General features: G+C 36.4%; 1 protein-coding gene across 14 annotated transcripts in view; it reads left to right on the forward strand.

The window, feature by feature from the left end:
* Positions 1 to 27899, forward strand: part of SCAPER (S-phase cyclin A associated protein in the ER) — a 581035-nt gene that overhangs the window by 170572 nt on the left and 382564 nt on the right. For all 14 annotated transcript variants that reach the window (XM_055277642.2, XM_063638678.1, XM_055277646.2 and 11 more), the window contains 2 exons: positions 9117 to 9272; positions 15710 to 15852. In XM_055277642.2, coding sequence (XP_055133617.2) covers positions 9117 to 9272; positions 15710 to 15852 — 299 coding nt within the window. The remainder of the gene's footprint in view (positions 1 to 9116; positions 9273 to 15709; positions 15853 to 27899) is intronic.

Below are 27899 nucleotides of genomic sequence, written 5' to 3' on the forward strand. Positions count from 1 at the left end.
GAGAATATTTCTCTGTTTTCACTGAGCTTAAAATACTTTTCTGAATCACTTCATATGAACACCATCAGGCATCTTTTTCTAGAAAATTTCTGCACTATCTTAATTTTCTCTCTACTCTCTAACCAGTCCTTTACTGTCTTCCCTTCTTTATTTTGTTAGTTAAACGTAACTGAAAAATGAAGTTTCACTTCACTTACTCTTCTTCTTTAGTATCACAGTCACTACCATTGCTTCAGCGTCTTCTCTGCAGTGATTTCTAAATCTGAATCTTTAGCCTTACCTTCAACTGAGCTCTAGACTCAATTGCCTATTGTTTGGTGCTTGTATCGAGTGGAACTCATCAGCTCACCATCTCCTTTATCCGAAACCAACTGCTTTACTGAATTCCATATTTTAGATAATGATAATAACAACTAGTCACCCATTAACCTAGATTTGGAAAACTTGTATTCATTTACTTCATTTCACTTTTCTTTTTAATCTCTTCTTGACAACTTTTTGTATATAAGCCAGAAAGATGAGCTAATTTTTTCTGACATCTTCTTTGGAGTCCTATGTATACATACACCTGCAGTTCTCTAACTCTGTAGGCAGCTACATTTTCCATTGCAGCTGCCACCAGTTTATTTTTATCTCCCTCCTAAATATTTACAGTTGATATTCTTCCCTTTTGTTCCTCCTCCCTCCAGATTAATCTTTCTGGAGGGTATTGTAATGCCTCTCAGTCCAAAAACCTTCGGGGACTTTTTATGGTCTTCAAGCCTAAGTATAAATCCATTACTCTAGATTTCTTTAATATTATATCGTATTTAAAATAGTGGCCATATTTTTATTTTAAAAGTGATTCATTTTTATTTTGAAGAATTTAAGCAACACAAAGGAAACTCAATCCCACACTCAGAAATAGCCACCATTAACATTAGGTAGACACTGTTTCAGACATTTTCCTATTATTATATTCAGATTGCATGAATGGATAATCTTATAAAATAGAATTATGCTATACATGATACTTCTTAGTAAGATGTATTAATCTTTATTTTAGTTCCATTTTAAGGGAAGAAGATGAAATGGAAGTAAAATTGAGGAAATTCTTGAGTTTATCATGTTTATCACAAGAATTCATTCTCAGAATTTTTTGAGATAAGAAAATATGAAACATATTGAAAGTTTGGAGTTGTATTTATTCAATTTCATTTTAATTTCTGAACATTTTTAGGGAACCCTTGCTAAAAAGAGATGAGAAAATTAGCACTCATATATCATCCTGATCTTTCCACAATAATTATTCATAGTTTTATGATGTTTCTCTTGTTAAGGTTGATCAAATTTACGTTTTCCTCTGTAACTTTAAATTGCTCAGTTTAGTTTTCCTTGTATATGTAAATTGACTCATTGCTTACCAATTCTTCATTTATGAGTTGTTTTATCTTTTGGTTTGCTGGATTTTATTAAGAAAAAAACTTTTTTCTAGGAAAAGCTCATATATGCTCTGTTCCTTGAGTTCTTGCATATTTTAGGCCTGAAGCATTTCTACCTGAATTATATGTTGGTTTGAGATCATATTTATGATTCACAATATCTCTCCTTCAGAACTTCGAGACATTATTCCATTATCTTAGTTATTTCAGTGTAGACTATTTGAGTCTACACTGAATTTTCTTTCTTGTAGGTGACTTACATTTACTGCGTGGAAGCTTGAAAAATTATTGTTCTTTCTTAATGTTTTATGATTTAATAAGGATATTCTTGATGGTAATGTTCTGAGTCAGTTTTTTATGAAGTAACATAAGGTCTCTTAATCTTTAAACATTTCCTGTATTTCATGTTGGAATATTTTCTGTTGCCTTTCTTAACTACGTAGATACTATTTATCTTTATCTTTATATTAGGTCATTTTGCCATGTTCTCTATATTCAAGGCTTATTATCCATTCATTTTCACTGTAAAAATCTACAATAACTGTATTATCAAAAGTTTTTCCTCTAGAAGTAATTTGTTTGTTTTAAGTAGAGACAGGGTGTCACTCTTATCACCCAGGCTGAAGTGCAGTGGCATGATCATAGTTCACTACAGCCTTGAACTCCTGGTCTCAAGTGATCTTACTGAGTCAGCCTTTTGGGTGGCTGGGACTATAGGCATGTGCCACAAAATTTGACTTATTTTTTAAATTTGTTGTAGAGATGGAGGTCTTGCTATATTGCCCAGGCTGGTCTCAAACTCCTGGCCACAAGTGATCCTCCTGCTTTGGCCTCCCATAGCATTGGGATTACAGATGTGAGCAGCTGTGCCTGGCCCATTATTTGGGGTTGGTTTTTACGATATCTGTTCTGTTCCATGCATTTTCTAATTTAAGTAATTCTGTGACAGTGTTACTTTTGTACTCTGTTTGTTTCCTTAGCTCAGTAATCACCGTTATCAAATAAGACAGTAGTCCTCCCTTAATTGCAGTTTTGGTCTTTGTGGTTTCATCTACCCTCAATCACAGTCCCAAAATACTAAATGGAAAATCTAGAAATAAACAATTCATAAGTTTCAGATTGTGTGCTGTTGTGAGTACCATGATGAAATCTTGTATAGTCATGTCCCAGACATAAATCATTCCTTTGTCCAGTATATCCATGCTGTATATGTTATCTGCTCATTGGTGTGTTAGTAGCCATCTTGGTTATCAGATGGAGTGTCATGGTATTACAGTGCTTGTGTTCAAGTAACCTTTATTCTATTTAATGGTCCCAAAGCACAAGAAGAGTGATGCTAGCAATTTGGATATGCCAAACAGAAGTTGTAAAGTGCTTCCTTTAAATGAAAGAGTGAAAGTTCTCAACTTACTAAGGAAAGGAAAGAAATCTTATGCTGAGGTTACTGAAGTCTGTGGTAAAAATGAATCTTCTATTTGTGACACTGTGAAGAAGGAAAAAGAAATTTGTACAATGTATGTAGTCATCCCTCAGTATCTGAGGAGGATTGGTTTCAGGGCCTCTTGAAGATACAAAAATTCATGGTTGCTCAAGTCCCATGTTTAAAATGGTATAGTATTTGCATATAACCTATGCACATCCTCCTGTATACTTTAAATCACCTCTAGATTACTTATGCCTAATACAATGTAGATGCTGTGCAATAGTTATTATACTGTATTATTTAGGGATTAAAGACTAGAAAAAATGTCTGTACAGGCATGCATTGTTTTATTCTGCTTCACTTTGTTGGGCTTCAAAGATACTTACTGAGTTTTTAAAAATTGAATATTTGTGTCAATCCTGCATCAAGCAAGTCTTTATTTTTGCTATTTTTTCCAACAACATGTGCTCACTTCATGTCTCTGTGTTATACTTTGGTGACTCTTATAATATTTTAGATTTTTTAATTATTATATTTATTATGATCTTTGGAGTTACTATTGTAATTGTTTTGGGGTGCCATGAGCCACACTTGTATATGACAGCAAACTTAATTGATAAATGTTTTGTGTGTTCTGACTGCTCCACTGACCTGGCCATTCTCCCATTTCTTATCCTCAGGCCTCCTTATTCCCTGAGACACAGCAGTATTGATATTAGGCTAATTGGTTATTAATCGATAACCATACAGTGGCCTCTAAGTCTTTTTTTTTGAGATGGAGTCTCGCTCTGTTGCCCAGGCTGGATGGAGTGCAGTGGCGCGATGTTGGCTCACTGCAAGCTTCGCCTCCCAGGTTCACGAGTGGCCTCTAAGTCTTCAAGTGAAAAGAAGAGTTTTACATCTTGCACTTTAAATCAAAAGCTGGAAATGATAATGCCTATTGAGGAAGGCTTGTCAAAAACTGGGGTAGAGCCTGTGCAACTTAGCAAGACCCCATCTCTACCAAAACATTTTAAAAATTAGCCAGATGTGGTGGTGCATGCTTATCGTCCCAGCCACTCAAGAGGCTGAAGTGAACGAATCACTTGAGCTCAGGAGTGTGAGGCTACAGTGAGCCACTGCACTCCAGCCTGGGTGACAAAGTGAAACCCAGTCTTGAAAAACAAAAAGAAAAAAAATAAAGCTGGGATAAACTGAAAGCTAGGCCTCTTGTGCTAGTCAGTCAGGTTGTAAATGCAAAGGAAAAGTTTTGAGAAAGATTAAATGTGTTACTTCAGTGAACATATGAATGATAAGAAAGCACAACAGGTTATTGCTGATATGGTGAAAGTTCGAGTGGTCTGGATAGAAGATCAAACCAGCCACAACATTCCGTTAAGCCAAAGCCTAATCCAGAGTAAGATCCCGACTACTTCCAATTCTGTGAAGTCTAAGAGAGCTATAGAAGCTGCAGAAAAAAAGTTTGAAGATAGCAGAGGTTGATTCTTGAGGTTTGAGGAAGGAAGCCATCTCAATAACATAAAAGTGCAAGGTAAGGCAATAAGTGCTGACATAGAAGCTGAAGGAAGATCTAGCTAAGATAATTGATGAAGACTGCTGCACCAAACAAGAGATTTGCAATGCAGATGAAAGAACCTTCTCTTGGAAGAAGATGCCATCTAGGACTTTCATAGCTATAGAGAATTCAGAGCTTGGCTTCAAATCTTCAAAGTCAAGGCTGACTCACTTATTAGGAGCTAATGCAGCTGGCGACTTCAAGTTGAAGCCAGTGCTCCTTAACCATTGTGAAAATCCTAGGCCCTTTAAGAATTAGGCTAAATCTATTCTGTCTATACTGTATAAATGGAACAACAAAGCCGGCGTCACAGCACATCTGTTTATAGCATTGTTTACTGAATATTTTAAATCCACCGTTGAAACCTCCAGCTCAGAAAAGAAGACTCTTTTCAAAATTTTACTGCTTACTGACAATGCACTGGTTACTCAAGAGCCCTGATGGAGAGTACAAGGAGATGAGTGGTGTTTTCATGCCTGCTAATGTAACATCCATTCTGGAGTCCATGGATCAAGGAGTAATTTCAACTTTCAAATCTTAGTTTTTTAAAAAATACATTTTATAAAGCTATAGCTGCCATAGATAGTGAATCCTCTGATGGATCTGGGCAAAGGAAATTAAGAATTTCTGGAAAGGACTCACCATTTTAGATGGCATTAAGAACATTTGTGATTCATGGGAGGAAGTCAAAATATCAACATTAACAGGAATTTGGAAGACATTGATTCCAACCCTCACAGATGATTTTTGGTGGTTCAAGAGGACAGTTAAGGAAGCAACCGCAAATGTGGTGAAAACAGCAAGAGTATGAGAATTAGAAGTGAGCCTGCAGATGTGACTGAATTGCTGCAGTCTTATGACAAAAATTAAATATATGAGATACCTCTTGAGAACTTGTTTGGAGATTCTAGCAGGGGAGCACAGCTACTCATATTCCTTGACCAAAGACCAGTCCTCCTCTATCAGGGATGGTCATCCTCTTTGACCGAGCATGCAGCTTCGGGAGGGACGCATATGGAGTGGTGAGGGAGGAAGGGGACACCCGCTTAGCCAGCCAGATCAGCTGAATCAACCCTGGTGATAAATGGGGTGACAGATGTTGCAGCCAGATCCCCCTCACATCCTAGTTACTTCTTATGAATGAGCAAATAATGTGGTTTCTTGAGATGGAATCTACTCCTGGTGAAGATACTGTGAACATTGTTGAAATAACAAATTATTTAGAATATTCCATAAAATTGATTGATAAAGCAGTAGCAGGGTTTTGAGAGCATTGACTCCAATTTCGAAAGACTCTACTATGGGTAAAATGCTATCAAACAGCATCACATACTACAGAGAAATCTTTGAGGAAAGGAAGAGTCCATCAGTGTGGCAAACTTCGTTGTTGTCCTATTTTAAGAAATTGCCACAGCCACTTCAGCCTTCAGCAACCACCACCTGATCAGTCAGCAGCCATCAACATCAATGCAAGACTCTCCACCAGAAAGAAAGATTATAACTTGCTAATGGCTAAATGTTCATTAGCATTTTTTTGAGAATTATTATTATTATTATTATACTTTAAGTTTTAGGGTACATGTGCACAATGTGCAGGTTTGTTACATATGTATCCATGTGCCATGTTGGTGTGCTGCACCCATTAACTCGTCATTTAGCGTTAGGTATATCTCCTAATGCTGTCCCTCCCCCCTCCCCCCACCCTACAACAGTCCCCGGTGTGTGATGTTCCCCTTCCTGTGTCCATGTGTTCTCATTGTTCGATTCCCACCTATGAGTGAGAACATGCGGTGTTTGGTTTTTTGTCCTTGCAATAGTTTACTGAGAATGATGGTAGTGTTTTAGAATTAAGGTGCGTACATTGTTTATTTAGACATAATGCTGTTGCACAATTAATAGGCCATAGTATCGTGTAAAAATAACTTTTATATGCACTGGGAAATTTGATAATTCATGTGACTTCCTTTATTGTGATACTCAGTTTATTGTGGTGGGCTGGAACCAAACTTGTAATATCTTTGAGGTATGCCTGTACATGTTCAGTACAAACACCCATTAAAAAAAACACTTTTTATCTATGGTTAATTGAATCCATGGATGCAGAACCCACAGATATGGAGTGCTGACTATATAGGTACTGTCTGTGATTTGAAGCATCCACCAGGAGTCTTGGAATGTATTCCCTGTGGATAAGGAGATACTACTATATGTTGTTTTATCATCTTTCCTTTGCTTCTTTAAATTCATGTTTTTGTCAAATTTTTCAGTGTTACCAAGTTTGTCTAATGAATTTTCTGCTGTTTGTTAGGTTATTTTCTTATCTTTTTTTTCTTTCTTTTTTTTTTTTGAGACGGAGTCTCTGTTGCTTAGGCTGTGCAGTGGCACAATCTCGGCTCACTGCAATCTCCGTCTCCCAAGTTCAAGCGATTCTCCTGCCTCAGCCTCCGAAGTAGCTGGGATTACAGGCGCATGCTGCCACACCCGGCTAATTCTTTTTTGTATTTTAGTAGAGATGGGGTTTCATCGTGTTGGCCAGGCTGGTCTCAAACTCCTGAGCTCAGGCAATCTGCCTGTCTCGGCCTCCCAAAGTACTGGGATTATAGGTGTGAGTCACTGTGCCCGGCCACAGGTTATTATTTTCTTCCAAATTGTTGCTGTTCTTTTAAATGAGACAGGGTCTCACTCTGTTGCCCAAACTGGAGTTTAGAGGCGTGATCACGGCTCACTGCAGCCTCCAACTCCTGGGTTCAAGCAATCTTCCCACCTCAGCCTCCCAAGTAACTAGGACTATAGTTGCACGCCACCACACCTGGCTAATTATATATATATATATTTAATTTAATATATATATATTTAATAGAGATAGTCACTCTACATTGCTCAGACTGATCTTGAACTCCAGGGCTCAAGCAATCCTTCTGCCTGGCCCTCCTACAGTGCTGGGATTACAGGCATGAGCCACTGCCCCCTGCCAAGATTGAGTTGTTTAATCTGACTTTTGCATACTCTTTCCCTTGTGAGTTTTATTTTATTGTAAAAATTTTGCTTAGTGTATTAGGTCTCATTACTTTTTCTTTCATTTTGATTATGTTTAATATGTGTGCCCTGATAGAGTCTGAATAAATTTTCCTTGAACATACTTGTTTATCATACACACACACACACACACACACACACACACACACACACACACAGAGAGAGAGAGAGAGAGAGAGAGATGGACTCTCGCTCTGTCGCCCAGGCTGGAGTGCAGTGGCGCGATCTTGGTTCACTGCAACCCCTACCTCCCGGGTTCAAGCAGTTCTCTGCCTCAGCCTCCTGAGTAGCTGGGATTAGGTGCCTGCCACCATGACTGGCTAATTTTTGTATATTTAGTAGAGACGGGGTTTCACCATCTTGGCCAGGCTAGTCTTGCACTCCTGACCTCGTGATCCACCCACCTCAGCCTCCCAAAGTGCTGGGATTACAGGCGTAGCCACCACGCCTGGCCTATCTTGTATTTTGAGTACTTTCAGTACAGTTTGAAGGATATTTCTGTGATTAATGTACTTATTAAAGTGCTTATAAAAGTGGTATCATGGCATGGAGATTGGGAAAGCTTAGTTGGATCCGTATTCAAACTTTTCTGAGATTTATAAAATATCTTAATGTAGGTTTTATTCCATCCAGCATGGATTCCTGTAGTCTGTGGCTGGCAAAGACAGTTATCTCTAGTGTTCACTTCCCTACTTCACTCTACCATTTTAACTGTAGCATACCCTCCCCTCTGGCTTTCAAGAATGAGAGGGTTGATCCTACCTGATATTTGAGCTTTATCATTAGCTGTCCTTTACTTATAATATCTGTACATTCTAGCAAAACTTGACTATTAACAATCAATATATGTGAAGTTAAGGATGCAATGTATAGTTCAGTACCTTGTATCTAATTGTCACTCATTCATTATAAGTTGAAGAAAAGTAATTTGTTGTTTATTTTTACATTTTGTCCTCTCACTCATTAGAATAACATGAGCATACCTATTTCAATGTTTGTGTAATTCGTATAGTTGCAAATTACAATGTTATTACGTAGAACTTTGTAAGATGGTCTCTATAAGAATTTAAAATTGTTTCTTCACTTAAAAATGTTTTCAGTGGCAGGCCTCTAAATCACTTCTTTCTAAGGCCTGTGGATTTTTTATACACACTGGATTATTATCCATTTTGAGGTAAATATTGAAAGAAAAGACCCATAATTCCTTCATTTATTTTTTGTTCCATGCCTTACCACTGGTTCATGTTGTTATATAAAGACTGTTGTTAGATTTCTTTCTTTCTTTCTTTTCTTTTTTTTTGATATGGAGTCTTGCTCTGTCACCCAGGCTGGAGTGCAGTGGCACGATCTTGGCTCACTGCAACCTCTGGCTCCTGGGTTCCAGCAATTCTCCTGCCTCTGCCTCCCAAGTAGCTGGGATTACAGGCACCTGCCACCACACCCGGCTATTTTTTCTTTTTTTTTTTTTTTTTTTTTTTTTAGTAGAGACAGGATTTCACCATATGGGCTAGGCTGGTCTTGAACTCCTGACCTCAGGTGATCTGCCTTCCTTGGCCTCCCAAAGTGCTAGGATTACAGGCGTGAGCCACCACGCCCAGCCTGACTGTTGTTAGATTTCTTATTTTTGTAATGTGCCCTAGAATTAACTTGATCTAAACCTTACCTTCTTTGTTTTTTAAAGGTGAATGAAATTGCCTTTATAAATACCCTTGAAGCCCAGAATAAACGTCATGATGTTTTATCAAAATTGAAGGAATATGAACAAAGGCTTAATGAGCTACAGGAAGAGCGTCAGAGAAGACAGGAAGAAAAGCAAGCACGTGATGAAGCTGTGCAGGTAGGATTTTATTCAGCAAACATTGATTGAGCACCTGCCATATTTGTAGGGTCCAGCCCCACAGGGTCGGTGGGTCTTTCTCCCCATGTGCGGAGACGGGAGATTTTTTTAAATTTAATTTTATTATTATTATACCTTAAGTTTTAGGGTACATGTGCACAACGTGCAGGTTTGTTACATATGTATACATGTGCCATGTTGGTGTGCTGCACCCATTAACTCGTCATTTAGCATTAGGTGTATCTCCTAATGCTATCCCTCCCCCCTCCCCCCATCCCACAACAGTCCCTGGTGTGTGATGTTCCCCTTCCTGTGTCCATGTGTTCTCATTGTTCAATTCCCACCTATGAGTGAGAATATGTGGTGTTTGGTTTTTTTGTCCTTGCAATAGTTTGCTGAAAATGATGGTTTCCAGTTTCATCCATGTCCCTACAAAGGACAGGAACTCATCATTTTTTATGGCTGCATAGTATTCCATGGTGTATATGTGCCACATTTTCTTAATCCAGTCTATCGTTGTTGGACATTTAGGTTGGTTCCAACTCTTTGCTATTGTGAATAGTGCCGCTATAAACATACGTGTGCATGTGGAGATGGGGGATTATAGAAATAAAGACATAAGACAAAGAAATAAAAGACAGCTGGGCCCGGGGGACCACTACCACCAAGACGTGGAGACCGGTAGTGGCCCTGAATTCCAGGCTGTACTGATATTTATTGGATATGAGACAAAGGGGCAGGGTAAGGAGTGTGAGCCATCTCCAATGATAGGTAAGGTCATGTGGGTCACATGTCCACTGGACAGGGGGCCCTTCCCTGCCTGGCAACCGAGGCAGAGAGAGAGAGGAGTGAGAGAGACAGCTTATGGCGTTATTTCTGCATATCAGAGACTTCTAGTACTTTCACTAATTTGCTACTGCTTTCTAAAAGGCAGAGCCAGGTGTACAGGATGGAACATGAAAGTGGACTAGGAGCGTGACCACTGAAGCACAGCATCACAGGGAGACGGTTAGGCCTCAGGATAACTGCGGGCAGGCCTGACTGATGTCAGACCCTCCACAAGAGGTGGAGGAGTAGAATCTTCTCTAAACTCCCCCAGGGAAAGGGAGACTCCCTTTCCTGGTCTGCGAAGTAGCGGGTGTTTTTCCTTGACACTGATGCTACCGCTAGACCACAGTCTGCTTGGCCACAGGTGTCTTCCCAGATGCTGACGTTACCGCTAGACCAAGGAGCCCTCTGGTGGCCCTGTCTGGGCATAGCAGAAGGCTCGCACTCTTGTCTTCTGGTGACTTCTCACTATGTACCCTCACCTCCTATCTCTGTATGGCCTGGTTTTTCCTAGGTTATGATTGTGGAGCGAGGATTATTATAATATTGGAATAAAGAGTAATTGCTACAAACTAATGATTAATGATATTCATATATAATTATATCTATGATCTATATCTAGTATAACTATTCTTATGTATTTTATTATACTGGAAGAGCTCGTGCCCTCGGTCTCTTGCCTCGGCACCTGGGTGGCTTGCCGCCCACACATATTTTAGATTTAAAGCTAGTTGCTGAGGACCCCAACTGGAGTAATCTAGTGTTTGTTCCCAAAGGTGCATGGTTCAATATGGCACTCTAGAAACATAAAGTCTATTTTCTAAAAGATAGTGTGTTCTCCTTCAGTTACAGTCATCAGTTCTTTCATCAGCAGACTGTAATCATAGCAATAGAATCATCAGCTTCAACTAGGTGAAGGATTAAACTGCTCTGGACAGATTATTGTTTATTCTTTTCTAATTGGGCTGGGCAAGAATATGGTCCTCTCCCAACAATAAAAGCAAAGGTTGTTTTTGAATCAGTATATATAGCCTCAAACAATTTTTTGCCTATGATGAGGCAAATTTAGGGTAATTTTTATGCCCAAGATAAGGGGCATCTGTTATTTTTTAGATGGTATCATCAGATACCATAATTAGATTTTAACCTCTGCAGCAAACCCTACGTTTGCAACCATTTTCAAGATGGGGAAAACGTTAAGGCATAAACTATCCTGCTGTTTATAATCTATTTTAGATCTCCCTCAGTAAAATGCTTGCCCATAGTCTTTAAAGACCTGACATATTTTTGGATGTAGAAAACAAATTTTGCAATATTTAAATATAAATTCACATATGCTGTATTTATTGTGACTAATGTTTATTTGTTCCTTCAGTGATCATTTCATTGAGTTACTGCAAGTCATGTGTCAGGCTCAAAGATATGAAAAACATACATCTGTGTTCTCAACGTGGAGATGTATATGTACATAAACAAGATGAGGAAAAATGCTATGCTAAAGGCATTGTCAGTAGCACAAAGGAGAACACCTTATTTATATAGAGAGTAGAGGGAATATGAAAAAGTCCAGAAAAGTTTCCAGGTAGAGATGACATTTTTACTAAATTTTCAAAAATGAAACAGACAAATGATAAGTTGTATGGGAGGGCATTTCATGCAGAAGGGGATATGAGGAAGCGGTGCATTAGAGTTAGGGAGGAGGTCATGAAAAGCTTTGTAGGTATTTTTAAAAATTACAGGTGTTGTATTTCATGCTTCTTGTTATCAGTGATTTTAGTAAATTATTAATACATTTTTAAGTTCATTGGTCACTTTTTGCTATTTGTGGGCAATAACAGGCATTCCCATATTCATCCTGATCTCTATTTGATTTGAGTCCAATGTACTATTTTAATGAATGCAAAGCTAACTTCATGTTTAAAAATGCAGAAGGCTCCCATTAGAGAAACTAGCCTTTCCTTTCCAAGAAGCAGTAAAAATTTTCATATTTATCATTTATAAGCTATTTATCTATTAACTTGTATTCTTAAATGAGTAAAAAAAATATTTGAATGTATAATTTGAATCTTTAGCATTATTTCTGTTTCTCTACATGATAAATGCTATATATGTCTGTAGAGAAAGAAATACAGACAGATAAAAATAATATGGTTTGTAAATTATGTGTTGCTTTAATAACTAATAATTCAGAGATATAAATAAGACATTTTTGCCTTTATAGCAAATAGTAAATTACAGTTTAATTTGAAAGAGTGTAATTAGAGTATGTACAAGGTACAAAGGTACCACAGAGGAGGGAATAATTAGCTCGATTGGTGGAAATAGAATATCAGGGAAAGTTCTCTGGAAAAGGTAACTTCTTAGCTGGTTTTTTTGAGGAAATACATGAGTAGTAGTGTATATTTTTAAATAGACATCTTTGGTTCCTTCCTCTGCGTTTTGCAGATTTGAAATATAACAGTTATCTTTCGTTTAAAAATGATGACTCTCACTTCACAATTTTTAACATTCATTAAAACTGAAAGGAAAAGAGTTTACTGAACTAGTAGGGAATTTCCTCCACCAACCAACACTTTAAGAATTGTTTTGGCTCTTTAGAATTATTTTTGTTTTTAAAAGTGCTGAAATTTCCTATGGATTTAATTTCAATGAAAAATTTTAAACCTGTCTACGTATGCTTGAGATATACTGAGATAGATAGTTAGAAAAATCCACTGGTAGATAACACGTATAACATTAAAATTTTAAAAATGTGTAGTCATTACATGCTGTACAGGCACTAGTGCCAAGTATTCTGTAAATACAATAATGGTAAGATCCTAACCTAATACAGAATTTCAGAGACCCTCCATCCATTTTATTTTTACTCTTGAAACATTCTCATGGACTATTAAAGGCAATTGTGATTCTCATTTCTTGTAAGTAAAATACCAAGTGCTGCCATCATATATTCTCAGTTTGCTGTTATTGTTATGTATATTCTTTATTGATTAATTATAAGCTCAATTTTTTCTTTTTTACTTATCCTGCTTTGTCCTTTTGTCCTAATCATTTGAATTGTAGGCATAAAGAGGAGCTACAGAATCCTTTCTTAGGCTGCCTTAAACACCTCCCTGGCTGAGATATGTAGGAGTCTGAGAGGTTCTTCTGTAGGCTTAAGAATTAGTTATATTTCTAATTCCTTTGCTGTAAGTTTTAATTCTTTCCTTGTGGCTATATAGATTCATAGTGTATATTATTTTATAAAGTCATGCTTCATTTATTAAACAGATATTTAGGAATCCCTACCCTTTGCAGGGTGCTTTGTGGGGTACAAAGTTTCCTGTCTTTCGGGAATTTAAATTTCAGATTGGGAAATGGTAGCTGAATTTTACTCATTAGCTGTGTGGCTACCAGTTCTCTTTTCAAGTTATTAAAAATGGAAATTAATAGGTTGAGTAACTTTTTACATCCAGTTATCTCTTTTCATACAATGTTGGAGTTGGTCTGATGTCCATTAAAACAATCAGCAAGTTGACATTATGTTTACAAGTGTACACTTGGCTACACTGCACATACCTGAAGTAATTATTTTTACATAATACATATTTTATAAGATCAATTTAGGATTTAAAAAATTATATTCCTCAAGCCCTTGGTCTTAATAAAATATGAAATGAAAAATTCTGCTTTAATTCTTTATATTTAATGCCTAAGCTCTTTGTATTTTGTTGTGAAACGTGTTTTCAGATATAATATGGAATTTTTAAACTTCAGAAAAATTGGACTGTAAGAGGAATTTTTTTGTTCACTTTTTTTTTAATGGAGAAAATTTTCTGTGCCAGATTTGATTGTTTTTAGTCTTAAGAGTTTTTGATGTTTTTTTGGCTAACCAAGTTTCCACATATTATTCTTGATTAGTCATGAGAAATAGCTACAACTATTTCATGAATAGTATGCTCAGACAGTAAAAGATATATTTTAAAATCTAATTGCATGACTCCAGCAGTCTGCAGTGTGCCTGTTATGTCCTCCTCAAATCAGAGCATTCCCTCCAATTCCCAGTTTACCCTCTTCTTATACCACCCACCCCCTCAAAAAAAAAAAGAAAGAAATAGAGATCCTTTTGGCTATTTTTAAAAGGCTTTCTTTCCCTGGGGCAGATAGAGCTTGTAGTGCAGGTGAAGTTACTATTGTGAGCTCAGTTAACTGTTAGAAATGTTCAAATCTCTCTTCTGTGTTCCCTGAATAGAAATTGCTTGTTATTTTTTTTCTGCTATCTTTACTGAGCCCTTACTATGGCTAAACTCTATGCTGAGAACTTACCTGTAATTAATAATTTACATCTCACAATCAACTGAGGCTCTTTAAGGTGAAGTACCTTGCCCAAGGTTATGTAAGTAGTAGGTACTAGAGCCTAGATCAATGTATTCCATTAATTATAGAGGAGAGGCTACCAAGAGGTTGTATGTGCTATCTGGGGAATGGGTATGGATTCAGAGAAACATATCAATAACATGAGGAACAAATATTCATGGCAAATATTTCATGAGTGACAAATATTTCATGTTGAAGTTACCCAGTTTTGATGATTTATCTTCTGGCTTGGTGATGATGATGATGATAATTATTGAGAATTTTATATATGCCACTATGGTAAGTGCTTTTCATATATTAGCTCATCTGTGCTTTATAATATCCTAAGAAATACATATTATTATTTATCTTCTAGAAAAGTAAGGCACAGAGAATGTAACTAAGTAGCCCAGAGTCACTGTGCTAGTGAATAATGGGGTCAGGAAACAAAACCAGGGAATCTGACCTGATATCCACTCTTATACCCACTATGCTCTATTATATTACCTCTTTCTCTTTCTCACAAGCTGTCTTTACTTAATTCCATCATGAAACCTTAGTTCAGAAATAAAACCTATTAACTATGGTTTTTTCATCGTATTCAGGTATTTCTATAACCATATATTAACACAAGGCTTTAGAAGTGATTAATCAGAAAACATATATTAAGTTCTGTATTAGTCAGAGTTCTCTAGAGGTACAGAACTAATAGGATATATATATATGTGTATGTGTGTATATATATATGTGTGTATATATATATATATATGAGTTTATTAAGTATTAACTCACACAATCACAAGGTCCCACAACAGAGTGTCTGCAAGCTGAGGAGTAAGGAGAGCCAGTCCGAGTTCCAAAACTGAAGAACTTGGAGTCTGATGTTTGAGGGCAGGAAGCATCCAGCACGGGAGAAGGATGTAGGCTGGTAGGCTAGGCCAGTCTCTCTTTTCATATTTTTCTGCCTGCTTTGTATTCTAGCCTCGCTGGCGGCTGATTAACCATCACAAGTTCCCACAAAACAAATACAACACAGCGTTTGCGTAAAAAAGGAAGTCTTTACTGAATTATGTGTAACACTGGTAAATGACTTTCAGAAACCAGATATCATTGCTATTTGATTTTTGTTTAAATTTTAAGAAGCAGAGTACCTAGTGGCAAGCCCATGTTTCTGCTTGGCTTGAACATGTAAGTTTGGTGAAAGGTGTATTACTTTGAATCATTTTTAGTTTACACATAATTCTAATATTGGAAAAAAATATTTCTAACATTAGGAACGCAAGAGAGCTCTAGAGGCAGAACGGCAGGCCCGTGTAGAAGAATTGTTAATGAAGAGGAAAGAACAAGAAGCCCGAATTGAACAACAGAGGCAAGAAAAGGAAAAAGCCCGTGAGGATGCAGCCCGGGAAAGAGCTAGGTATCTCATTTGCTATCTTGATGAACATTTTGCACTGAGTGAATATTCAAGTTGAGGTCTTAAAGCCATTTACTGTCATGTAGAGTTTTTTTGAGATGAGGTTTTGCGATGTTCCCCAGGTTGATCTTGAACTCTCTGAGTCAAGTGATCCTCCCACCTTACCCTCCTGAGTAGCTTGGGCTACAGGTGTGTACCGCCACACTCAAATAAAAAAATATATAATTTGATTCTGGATGGCTTCAGCAAAAGAGACTTTTGGGGAAGATACTGAGGGCATAAGTAATAGAAGGTTAGAGGACCAGGTTTGGAAATGTTCTGTCAGACATGAAAGGCTAGATCACAAGAGTCACAGTAGTGGATTTTTTTTTTTTTTTTTTTGATGGAAATAGTCTGGTCAGCGTGTTGCCACACTGATGATGATATATGACCTTCAGTTATCCCTTAGTTTTAATCACTTGTTTAAGATTTAAAGACACAGGAAAAAACATATAATTGGACAAGCCTAAGTCCCTTTTATTGGTGTGACCTTACTGACATGATATTTTGTGACTTTCTGAATTATAGCGAAGTTGGTAGATGTGAAAAAATAGCTCTTTGTGGTTTTAATTTGCTTTTCTACTTGTCCCTGCTTAATAATAAGGCTGAGCAACTTTTTCACATGTTTATGAGCTGTTCGGGGTTTTTTAATGCAAAGTGCCTATTCAAATTTTTGTTCATTCCTGTATTGGGGTCTTTTTTTTCTTATTGATGTTTAGGGATTATCTTTACTAGATACTAACTCTTTGTTAGTTATATATATTGCAAATATACCTATAGGTTGTGTCTTACCTTTTTTCTTTCTTTATGATGTCTTTTGATTAACATAACTCTTGGTTGCAGTTTAGTAGAACTGAACAAACTATAATTTATGCCTTTTGGTCTTATTTATGAAATCTTTTTCTATCCTAAGTTATAAGACATTCTTCAAAATTTTATAGTTTTATCTTTAATAGTCTTTATTTATCTGCAATTGGTTTTATTGTGTATTTAGAGGTAGGAGTCTTCATTTTCTCCATGTGGATACCCAGTTATTCTAGCATACTTTATTGAAAAATGCATTTTTTTCCTGCTGATCTGCAAGGCTTTCTAACATAAGCCAAGTTTTTATATATGTGTGGGTCTGCTCGTGGACTATTGTGTTCTGGTCCAGTGATCATTTTTTTTGTCATCTGCCTTAGTTATCAAAGCTTTATAATAATTGTTGGTGTCTGGAACTATCCTTCACCTTATTTTTTATTAGGACTGTCCTGGCCCTATTTCATGTCTGTGTTAGTTTTAGAATCAGCTTGCTCAGTTCCATATTTAAAAAGAAACTATAACATTTCAATTGGAATTGCATTGACTCTATAAATTCAGGCGTTAAGATTGATATTTTTATGTTGAATATTTTAATTTATGAGCATGCTACTAAATGTTTTTCTACTGGTTTAGGTCTTTCAAAACATCTTTATATCCTTTCACCAAACTTACATGTTCAAGCCAAGTAGAAAATTTTTTTTCTATAAAGGATTTTTGTATGCTTTTTTATTGTGACAAAAAATATAAATAACATGAAATTTATCATTTTAATCATTTTTACGTTTATTCAGTGGCCTTGAGTACATTGACTTTTTTGTGAAACTATCACCACCATCTGTACCCAGAAATTTTTTCAGTTTCCGAGACTGAAATGTTTTATCTACTAAGTAATAACTCCCCATTTTCTCCATTCCACACCCCCACTTGCCTCTGACAATCGTCATGCTACTTTCTGTTTCTATGAATGTGACTGCTTTAGGGATCTTATATAAGTGGAATCATACGGTATTTGTCCTTTTGTGACTTATCCTAACGTCTTCTAGTTTCATCCATGTTGTAGCATGTGACAGGATTTTCTTCCTTTTTAAGACTGAGTAGTATTTCATTGTATGTGTAATACCACATTTTATTTATTCATTTCTTTGTTGAAGCAACTTGAGTTGCTTCTACCTTTTGACTATTGTGAATAATGCTGCTATAAACATGGGTGTTACAAATGTATGTTTTAGTCTCTGCTTTTTAATTCCAAAAGTGAAGTGATTGGATCATATACTAATTTTATTTTTTTTTTTAAGAGAACCCTACTGTTTTTCATAGCAGCTGTACCATTTTTATGTTCTCAGCAGCATTGCACAGGGTTCCACATCCTCACCAATGCTTGTTATTTTGTTTTTTTAAAAATAGCGTTATTGAAGAGTGTGAAGTGGCATCTCATTCTCGTTTTGATTTCTATTTCCCTGGTGGTTAGTGACCTTAAGCATCTTTTCATGTGCTTATTGGCCACTTCTTTGTATTTTTGGGGAGAGGTTACCACTTAGATCCTTTGCCTGTTTGCTTGTTGGGTTATAGAGTTTTTTTTTTTTTTTATATATATATATTCTGGACATTAACCCTTTATCAAAGATACAATTTACTGACATTTTCTCCCATTCTGTAGGTTGACTTTTCATTTTGTTGATAATGTCTATTGAAGAACAAGAGTTTTAAATTTGGATGTAGTTCGATTTGTCTATTTTTGTTGTTGTTATTGTTGCCTTTACTTTTTTTGTCATATTCAAGAAATCATAGCCAAATCCAATGTTGTGAAGTTTTCTGCTTGGATTTTCTTGTAACGTTTTTATAATTTTAGGTCTTATGTTTAGATCTTGGATACAGTTTTAGTTAATTTTTGTATATCGTATAAGGTAAGGGTTCAACTTCATTCTTTTGCACATACGCAGTTTTCCCATCACCTCTTGTTGAAAAGACTGTCCTTTCTCTATTGAATGGTTTTATCATCTTTGTCGAAATTATTTGACTTACATACAATGGCTCTATTTCTTGGCTCTCTGTTCTGTTTCATTGGACTATACATGTCTGTTTTGATGCTAGTCCATACTGTTTTGATTACTGTAGTTTTGTAGTAAGTTTTGAAATCAGGAAATGTAAGCCTCTTTGTTCTTTTCAAGATTGTTTTGGCTTGAGGATCCTTTGAGATTCATGTGCATTTTTAAATTTTTGTAAAAAATAAGTCATTGGGATTTTGATAGGGATTGCATTGAATCTATCGATTGCTTTGGGAAGTATGGCTTTTTTTTTTTTTTAAATGTATACACTAAGAGAGAGAATTCAGGGTGGGCTGCTTGTAAAGGATGAGGCAGCCAATATGGACATCTTAACAGGGCTGAGTTTTTCAGTCCATGAACACATGATGTCTTTCCATTTATTTGTGTCTTCAGTTCCTTTCAACAGTGTTTTGTAGTTTTCCTTGCATCTATTTTTCTCATCCTTGTTATGTTTATTCCTATTTTATTTTTTGTACACATTTTATGATATTTTTTAGTTATTATTTTATCTTGTTATACAATTATAAATAGAATCTCTTTAAGTGCTTTTAAAATTTGTATGTTGCTGGTGTTTAGAAATACCATTTATTTTGTTTCAGCAACCTCGATAAATTCTGTTAACCATTCTAATAATTAATCTTAGATTTTTTTTTAGCATTTTTTACATAAATAAACATACCATCTACCAATATATAGTTTGGGTTTTTTTCCTCATCTTTATGCCTTTTGTTTTGTTAGTGGGCATCTTATTTATAAGGAATGCTTTCCACAATTAACTATTAAGGATATCTGCCTTAGGTTTTTTAAAAAATAGTTTTTATTTGTTGTTTATTTAAGGTATACATCATGATGTTGTAGAATACATATAGATAGTAAAAGGGTTACTATAGTGAAGTGAATTAACGTATCTATCTTCTCACATAGTTACCCATTTTATTTGTTTTAGTGGCAAGGGCAACTAAAATCTCATTTATCACAAATCCCAATACTGTACAATTTTATTACCTGTAGCCCTCCTGTTGTACGTTAGATCTCTAGACTTGTTCATCTTACATATCTGCAGTTTTGTGTCCTCTGATCTACATCTCCTCTTTTCTGCCCTCTCCCTCTTATGCATACCCCTGATAACCAATACCTTGTTTTCTATCTCTGTATAATTGAATTTTTTTTTAAGATTTCACATATAAGTGAGATCATGCAATATTTTTCTTTCTGTGTCTGGCTCATTTTACTTAGGATAATGTTCTCTGGGCTCATCCATGTTGTGGCAAATGGCAATGTCTTGTTCCTTTTAGGGCTAAATGATATGTATACTGCTGTTTCTTTATCATTGTTTCTTTGATGGACACTTAGTTTGCTTTCATATCTTGGCTGTTGTGAATAATGCCATAGGAAACATGGAAGTGCAAATATCTTTATGAGGTGGTGATTCCATTTCCTTTGGGTATATTGCCAGAAGAGGGATCAGCTGGGTCATATGGTAGTTCTATTTTAAATTTCTTTAGAAACCTCCATACTGTTTTCCAGATGGCTGTACCAAGCCACACTCTCACCAACAGTGTAAAAGAGTTCCCTTTTCTCCATACCCTCACTAACATTTGTTTTTTGACCTTTTGATAATAGTCATCTAATGGGTGCGAGTTAGTATTTCATAATGGTTTTAGTGTTCATTTCTCTGATGATTAATGATGTACACCACCTTTCCATATATCTACTGACTATTTTTATGACTTCTTTGGAGAAATGTCTATGCAGATTCTTTACCCATTTTAAAATCAGTTTGTTTTTCTACTATTGAGTTGTATGAGGTTTTTTAATATATATATATTGCTTTTTGTTTGTTTTGTTTGTTTTTTGTTTTTTTTTTTTCCTTTTTGAGGCAGAATCTTGTTCTCTTGTCCAGGCTGGAGTGAAGTGGCATGATTTTGGCTCACTGCAGCCTCCGCTTCCCAGATTCAAGCGATTCTTGTGCTTCAGCCACTCGAGTAGCTGGGATTATAGGTGTGTGCCATCATGCCTGGCTGATTTTCGAACTCCTGACCTCAAGTGATCTGCCCGCTTTTGCCTCCCAAAGTGCTGGGATTACAGGCATGAGCCACCGTGGCTGGCCTAGTTCTTTATATATTTTGGATATTAACTCTTTATTAGATATATAGACTAAATATTTTTCCCCATTCCTTAGGCTGATGTTTTATTGATTTTTTTCTTTGCAATGCAGAAACTATAAACTTCCCTCTTAGAAATGCTTTTGCTGCAACTCATAGATTTTGCTATGTTGCGTTTCTATTGTTGTTTGTCCCAAGATATTTTTTAATTTCCCTTTTGATTTCTTCTTTAACTCATGACTTATTCTGGAGCATGTTATTTAATTGCTATGTATTTATGAAATTTTCAAGATTCCTTTTATTGATTTCTAGTTTTATATCATAGTGATCTGAAACAACAATAGATACAATTTGAATCTTCTTAAATTTGTTAAGACGACTTGTTTTGTGGTTTAACATATGGCCTATCCTGGATAATGATCCATGTGGACCAGAAAAAAATGTATTGCTTTTGATGGGATGTTCTGCCTATGTATATTAGGTCCGTTTGATCAAAGTACAATTAAGTCTAGTATTTATTTTTTCTCTAGTTTATCTGTTGTTGACAGTGGGGTATTGAAGTCCCCTACTATTATTATATTGCTATCTATTTCTCCCTTCATGTCCATTAATATTTGCTTTATAGTTTTAGTGCTCCAGTGTTAGATGCATATATATTTACAATTGTTACATCCCATTGATGAACTGACCCCTTTATCATTAAATAATGATCTCTTTATTATTTGTATATTTGCTATAGTTTTTTGTTTTGTGGTTACTATGAGCTTATACAAAACATCTTATACTGTTACACTTAACAACTGTTAAGTTGTTATCAGCTGTTTAAGTTGATAATTTCTGGCACATACAAAAACTAGACTTTTACTGTCCATCCCACAAGTTATGTTTTTGATGCCACAATATTCTTCTTTTTATATTATGTATTCCTTAAAAACTTACTGTAGCTTTTGTTATTTTTGACTATTTTGATTTTAACCTTCATAATAGAGACATGTATGGTTTACATACCACACTTACAGTTTCGAAGTATTCTGACTTGACTAAGTATTTATCTCTACCAGTGAGTCTTATACTTTACATGTATCCATGGTGGTAATTATTATAATTTTCTTTCTGCTCGAAGAAGCATTTCATGTAACACAAGTCTATTGTCATTGAATTCCTTCAACTTTTATTTGTCTGGGGAAGACTTTATTTCTCCTTCATTCCTGAAGGATAGTTTTCCTTGGTATAGTATTCTTAGCTGGCAGATTTTTTTTTTCCCTTTCATCATTTTGAATATGTCATCCCATTCTCCAGGCTTGCAAGGTTTCTGCAGAAAAGTCCAACGATACTCTGATGGACATCCCCTTATATGTGACTAGACAGTTTTCTCTTGCTGTTTTTAAAATTATTTCATTGTCTTTTCACTTTTGACAGTTTGATTATAATGTACCTTGGAGAGAACCTTCTAAAGTTTATCTGAGGATCTTTGAGCTTCATTGACTTGTATGTAGATATCTCCTCCTAAGTCCCAAGATTTAGGAAGTTTTTACCAATTATTTTATTTATATAAACTTTTCTGTTTCTTCCCCCTTTGGAATTCCTACAATGTGAATATTTGTTTGCTTAGTGGTGTCCCATAGCCTCTCTTCATTCTTTTTTCCTTTTCTTCTCTTCTGAGTCATTTCAGAAGCCTTCAAGATTCTTTCTTCTGCTTGATCTAGCCTGCTGTTGAACCCTCTGTCGTATTTTTTATTTCATTGAATTCTTCAGCTCTAAGATTTTTATTGAGATTTTTTAAATCATATCTCTTTTATTGAATTTCTCATTCAGATCATGATTTATTTTTCTAATTTCATTGAATGGTCTGTTTTTATTCTCTTATGTTTCACTGAGTTTCCTTAGTTCATTATTTTGAATTCCTTTTTAGACAATTTGTAGATTTCTGTTTCTTTGGGGTTAGTTACTGGAGAGTTATTGTGTTCCTTTTAGTGGTTTCATATTTCCTTGCTTTTTCATGTTTCTTGTGACCCTGCCATGATGTTTGTACATCTGATAGTGCAGTCATATCTTTCCAACTTTACAGAGTGGGAAGGGGAAGACTTTCACCTGAAGATGGGCCTGAGGGTACTGCTTGGGTGTAGGACACAGTGGCTCTGCTTCTGTATGGGTGCAGTGGTGTAGTTGTCATGCAGCTTCTTAGTTGTGATCAATGTCAGTGAAGACTGTGAGTGCCTCAGTGGTCTGGGCTATAGGAGTCTGTGTCAGTGATGGTGGCTGCTGAGGTTATTGGGGCAAAGGTTGTAGGGGTCTTCCTGTTCTTGTCTTCCCCAAAGTAGGGAATCTTCATTGAGGGGGATCTCTTTTGGTATCAGGTCTGACATTGCTCACAGGCAGCTGCAGCAGCACTGGGTTATAGGGCACGGGCCCAGAGCAGCTGTGGAGCCAAGTTCCTGGGCTTAGGGTCTTGTGAAACTACTGTAGCACCTGGGACTTCAGGCACAGGTTCACTTTCCAAGGCATGAGTGGATTCAGTTCTCCCACTACACAGGGTTTGTTTCTGTGGGGCATACCCCAGCAGCTTGGGCCCAGGGGACTGGGATGTAGCCATGCTTCTGACCTTGGGGGGCAGGGTGAGGCACTGGCATGATTCTGGGGAAGAAGGGGTCTCTGGAGACTCAGTCCCTGGTGAGCAGTGAACAGTTGCCATTTGGGATCCAGAACCAACTGGGTAACATGGTAGCTCAGGCTGTGGGTGATGAGGAGCATGCGGTGGTCACTTGGGACCCTGACTTGGTATAATAGCCCAGGCTCTATGAGGCTGGGTCCAGTGGCAACAAGGACCCAGGAATGGCAAGATACGTCTGTATCTTGGGCCCTGTGAGGTAGGGAACAATGCAGCAATAACCACCCCTTGGAGAGGTAGGGTGCCTCAGCAGATTGAAATGTAGGGGGACTAGTCCAGTTCTAGGTAGATGGGGCACTGTGTCTCTTTGGCCTAGAACACAGGGTTTCACAGCTTAGCCGAGGTTCTGAATCCCTGGAAGCCAAGTTGCCATATCTTGTCAGCCCCAGAAGGCATAGCTACTTGGGTCAGTAGAGGCTTTGGATCCCTGGGTGGGGGTGGGGTGGGGGTACTGCATCAGCTATGGTGCTGGGGGTGCAATTACTTTGGTGTGCCAGAGGCTCAGAGCTCCTGGAAATGTGAGGTGCTGTCTCACCAGTGGTATTGGCGGGGGTGTATGTGGTCTGGGGGAGATATCAACTGTTTCTGTGTGCCAGAGGCCTGAGGTCTTCAATAAGTGGAATGCCACTTCAGTTCAATTTTAAGGGGAGGGTACACTAGCAACTGGAATTCAACACCTCTGCAGTAGCTTGGCCCTTTGTGGTAGGGTATAGCAGTAGTTCAGCTGGGGGATGTCATGCTGCTGGGTGGATGTTGAGTTTTTCAAGTGCTTTTTATGTTTTTTTTTTTAATATGGAAATAATTCTATAAAATTTCTCCTTTAATGTGTTAATGTGGTAATTAGTTGATTGATTTTTCTAATGTTAAATCAGACTTGCGTTTCTAGGATAAGCTCAACTTCGATTTGATGTATTTTCCTAATTTACTGATATAAATTATTGTTGGATATGGTTAACTAATTTTCAAGGTTTTTAACCTGGGGAGTAAACCATATATTTTTAAAAACAGTAAACATTTTTTATGAATTATAACAAACAAAAATACACAAATTTAAGTGTACATCTTGATGAATTGTCATCTCACCCATGTAACTACCTGGCCAAGAAAGCAAACATCATCAGCTCCCCAAATGCCCCCTTTGTGTCCCTCCAAATCACTACTACTACTACTACTACTACTACGACTACTACTACGACTACAATGGTAATCACATTTTTTACACTGTAGTCTAGTATATGCCTAGGAATGGAATTGCTGGGGCCCAGGGCATGCAACTATTCAACTTAAGTAGATAACCACCAAATTGTTTAGTAATGTAATGGTTTCTGTATTCAGATGCTCCACACCCTCGCTTGAAATGGAAATTGACACTTAAATTTTTTTTCACAACTTTATTGTGGTATAACTGGCCACTTATTAAAGTGTACAATTTGATGAGTTTTCACATATGTAACCATTGCGAAACTATCTGCACAATCAAGATAATATATCTATCACCACCCCACCCAAATTTTTCATGCTGCTTGGTATTCCATTTCTCTTTTCTCTATCCTCAGCCCAACACAGCCACTGATTTACTTTCTGTCTTGTCTGTCATCTTCTACTCTGCACTGTTTTTTTGAGATTCCTCCATGTTGTGTGTATCTGTGGCTTGCTCTTTAAAAAAAAATTGCTGAGTAGTATTTGTGTGTATGTCATGCAAATTACAGTCCTTTTACCTCTTTGAGACATTTGGATTATCTCCAGTTTTTTTGGCTGTTACAGATAAAGCTGATATGGATGTTTGCATATGAGACTTTTTGTGGCCATTCACTTTTGCTTCTCTTGAGTAAATAACTAGGAGAGGAATGGCTGGGTTGTAGAGTAGATGTATATCAAACTTTTTAGGAAACTTAAAACTATTTTTTCAAAGTGTTTGTTCATTTTACATAGCCATCAGCAGCAAATGAGAGTTTCAGTTCCGTCACAACCCTTGACACCATTTGGTGGATCAGTTTTTTAAATATACAAGTTCTTTCTTGTTGGTGTGTGGTCATATTTCATTATTTTAATTTTCATTTCTCTAATGACTGGTGCTGTTGAACATGTTGTCAGTGTGCTTATTAGCTGTTCATATATCTTCTGTGGTGAAATGTCAAAGCTTGTGCCCATTTTTCATTTGGGTCATTTTGTTATTATTGAGTTGTAAGAATTCTTTATATGTTCTGGATATACATTCTTTGTGAAGTGTATGACTTATAATCTATGGCTTATCTTTTCAGATTTTAAATAGTGTCTTTGAAGAATGTGAGTTTTTAATTTTGATGATGTCCAGTATATCAAAATTTCATTTTATATACAGTGGTTTTCATATCTAAGAAATTGTTGCCTAACACAAAAAGAAACCACAAAAAGTTTCTTCTGTGTTTACTTCAAGAAATGTTTCAGTCTGAGCACTTAGCATTTAGTTCTGTAATTCTTTTTAACTTTTGTAAATTTATTTGTTTGCATATAGATATCCAGTTATAGCACTGTTTATTGAAAATGTTATCCTTTCCCCACTGAAGTGCCTTACCATCTGTTAAAGATCAATTGATCATTGATGCAATGGTATATTCTAGACTCCATTCTGTTTTATTGATATCTATATGTCTGTTCTTGTGACAGTACTACAGTTTTAATTACTGTAGTTTTATAGCATATTTTGAAATTAGTATAAATTCTCCAACTTCTTTGTTCTTTTTCAAAGTTGCCTTTCCATATAAATTTTAGGTTCAGCTTATCAGTTTCTGCAGGATTCTGATAGAAAGTGCATTGAATCTATAGGTCAGTTTAGGGAGATTGACATCTTTACAATATTGTATATTACAATCCATGAATATGATGTTTCTGTTTAAATCTCCTTTAATTTCTGACAACAAGGTTTTGTAGTTTTTTGCATATAGGTCTTGCAATTCTTTTAAAGATTTATTTCTAAGTACTCTTTAAAGCTGCTGTAAATGGAATTGTTTTCTTTGGTTCATTTTTGGATTTTTCTTGCTAGTATGTAGAAATACAGTAGATTTTAATTTATTTCATTCTACAACTGTGTTTTTTATGGCCTTGTTAAACTTGCTGACAGAGTTCCTCAACTTATGGTGGAGTTGAGTCCTTATAAACTCATCATAAAGTCAAAAAGCTCTAAGTTGAACGATTATTAGTTGGGGACTGTCTGTATTAGTTTGGGTAGGTTTTTTTTTATTATTTTGGTTCTTTAGTACTTTTTATACATAAAGGCTTATGGCATCTGCGAATAAAGTTTGTTTTACTTCTTTATTTCTAATGTAGATGCCTTTAATTTCTTTGTTTTCTTTTTGCCCTCTTGCACGGGTTTTCTCCTTCTGTGTAATGTTCAATGAAGTTGTGATGTTGGGTGTCCTTGTTTTGTTCTCAATCTTGGTGGGAAAGCGTTCGGTCTTTCACCACTGTGTATGACATTTGCTGTAGATTTTTGATAAAGTCTCTTTATAGATTGAGGAAGTTTCTTTCTATTTCTAGTTTGTTGAGAGCCTTTAACATGAATGGATTTTGAATTTGGTGAAATCCTTCTTTTTGTGGGTCCATTAAGATGACTGTGGGTTTTACTCTTTATTAATATGGTATGTTACATTAATTTTTGGATATTAAGATAACCTTGCATTCCTGGGTTAATTCCCGCTTTGTCATGATATATAATAGTTTTTATTTGTTGATGGCTTCTTGCCAAGGGCATGTTCATGAAGGGTATTTATCTGTAGTTTTCTTGTGATGTTTTTTGTCTGGCTTTTGTGTTATGGCAATTCTGGCCTTATAGAATGTTTCCTGCTCTATTTGAGAAATCATTTGCGTAAGATTGGTATTATTTCTTTCTAAATGTTTGGGGGGATTTACCAGTAAAGCCATCAGGGCCTGGGTTTTTCTTTGTGGGAAGATTTTAAATTACCAGTTAAGTTTTTCCCCCTTGTTTTTGGTCTATTGAGATTTTTCTGTATCTTTTGGAGTCAGCTTTGATAATTAATGTCTTCCTAGGAATTTGTCTTTTTCATCTTCAGTGATCTAACTTATTATAAAGTTCTTGGCAGGGTGCAGTGGCTCATGTCTGTAGTCTCAGCACTTTGGGAGGCCAAGGCGGGTGGATCATGAGGTCAAGAGATGGAGACCATCCTGGCCAACATGGTGAAACCCCATCTCTACTAAAAATGCAAAAATTACCTGGGCGTGCATGGTGGCATGTGCCTGTAGTCCCAGCTACTCGGGAGGCTGAGGCAGGAGAGTTGCTTGAACCCGGGAGGCAGAGGTTGCAGTGAGTCAAGATTGCGCCACTGCATTCCAGCCTGGCAGTAGAGTGAGACTCCATCTCATAAATAAATAAATAAAATAAAGTTGTTTGTAACT

The sequence above is a fragment of the Symphalangus syndactylus genome, chromosome 5 (assembly GCF_028878055.3).
Source record: "Symphalangus syndactylus isolate Jambi chromosome 5, NHGRI_mSymSyn1-v2.1_pri, whole genome shotgun sequence".
NCBI lineage: Eukaryota > Metazoa > Chordata > Mammalia > Primates > Hylobatidae > Symphalangus > Symphalangus syndactylus.